The 1,220-nt window shown below is 37.0% G+C and overlaps 1 protein-coding gene across 1 annotated transcript; it reads left to right on the plus strand.

Moving 5' to 3' along the window:
• Window positions 1–347: 347 nt before the first annotated feature.
• On the plus strand, window positions 348–821 carry LOC127903087 (uncharacterized). The gene has a single exon (XM_052443744.1). The coding sequence runs from the start codon at window positions 348–350 to the stop codon at window positions 819–821; it is 474 nt and encodes a 157-aa protein (XP_052299704.1).
• The last annotated feature ends 399 nt before the right edge of the window (window positions 822–1,220 follow it).

Below are 1,220 nucleotides of genomic sequence, written 5' to 3' on the forward strand. Positions count from 1 at the left end.
AATCGAAGAAATTATTCAAATTAAAAATGATATGCTCACCTCAAAATTTCTAAACTGAGTATGCTGTGCACTTGCCTCAAGCCTGAGGATCCTGTGCATCAGAAAGGTCCTGTTTATCCTCCAAAATTGATTTTTCTAAAATGAAAGTGTTTTCTCACAACGTTCACCCTCTTTGAAGGTTTTCGGGTGGTATCGTGAAAAAATTATTTTCAAAAATGAATTTCGGATTTGGTATTAACTGGATAAGTGTATATCGGCTGGAAACCAAGGTGTGCGGACTACTGGTCCAAAGGAGATTTAAATATCTTGGCTTGTCAAAGATCTCATCACTCTGGTAAAACAACGGCATGTCCCTTTACCGAATTATTTATGGAAAGGCTTGTCATTTGCCACTAGAGCTAGAGCATAATGCACATTGGGCACTGAAGAAATTAAATTGGGATGCTCATGCTGCAGTAGAGCAAAGAAAGCTTCAGCTTTGTGAGCTTGATGAATTATGGCTATTTTCATATGAAAATGCAAGAATTTATAAAGAGAGGACAAAATACTGGCATGACAAGCATATTCAACACAGGCAATTTAGCCCTGGACAATTAGTATTGCTCCACAACACAAGACTAAGATTATTGCTAGGAAAGCTCAAGTCACGATGGTCTGGCCCGTTTAACCTGCTCAAATTTTATCCTCATGGAGCTGTTGATCTTTTAGATGAACAAACAGGTCAAGAATTCAAGGTTAATGGACACAGGGTTAAGCACTACAGACATCCAACAGCAGATTGCTCAAAGGAGGTGTTACTCCTTAAAGAACCCAACTATTGAGCAATGAAAGAAGGTCAGGCTAAAGGACCTTAAATCAAGCGCTCCATGGGAGGCAACCCATTGGGGAGACAGCCACTTCAAACCAAGTTTGATATCTTTTGGTTTTATAGACAGCTCTCCCTCTTTACCATCTTATTTAATTTTTTTTTTATGTTAGCCATTTACTTTTATCCTTTTACATTATTGCATTCTTTATTTTTACTTTAATTTGATCTATTTATTTCTTTTAATAATTTTAGAATTAATTTTAGTTTGAAATAAGTGTGACAATTGAATTCCATATTGACAAGTGAGAGTGTATGATGGCAGAGTGCAGAGGTGAGCCACGTGTCAGAAGTTTTTAGTGTGGAGTATATATCCGTTATTAGAACAAGCAAATGGGTACTGCAGCAACTAATG

Source organism: Citrus sinensis, chromosome 6 (genome assembly GCF_022201045.2).
Source record: "Citrus sinensis cultivar Valencia sweet orange chromosome 6, DVS_A1.0, whole genome shotgun sequence".
NCBI lineage: Eukaryota > Viridiplantae > Streptophyta > Magnoliopsida > Sapindales > Rutaceae > Citrus > Citrus sinensis.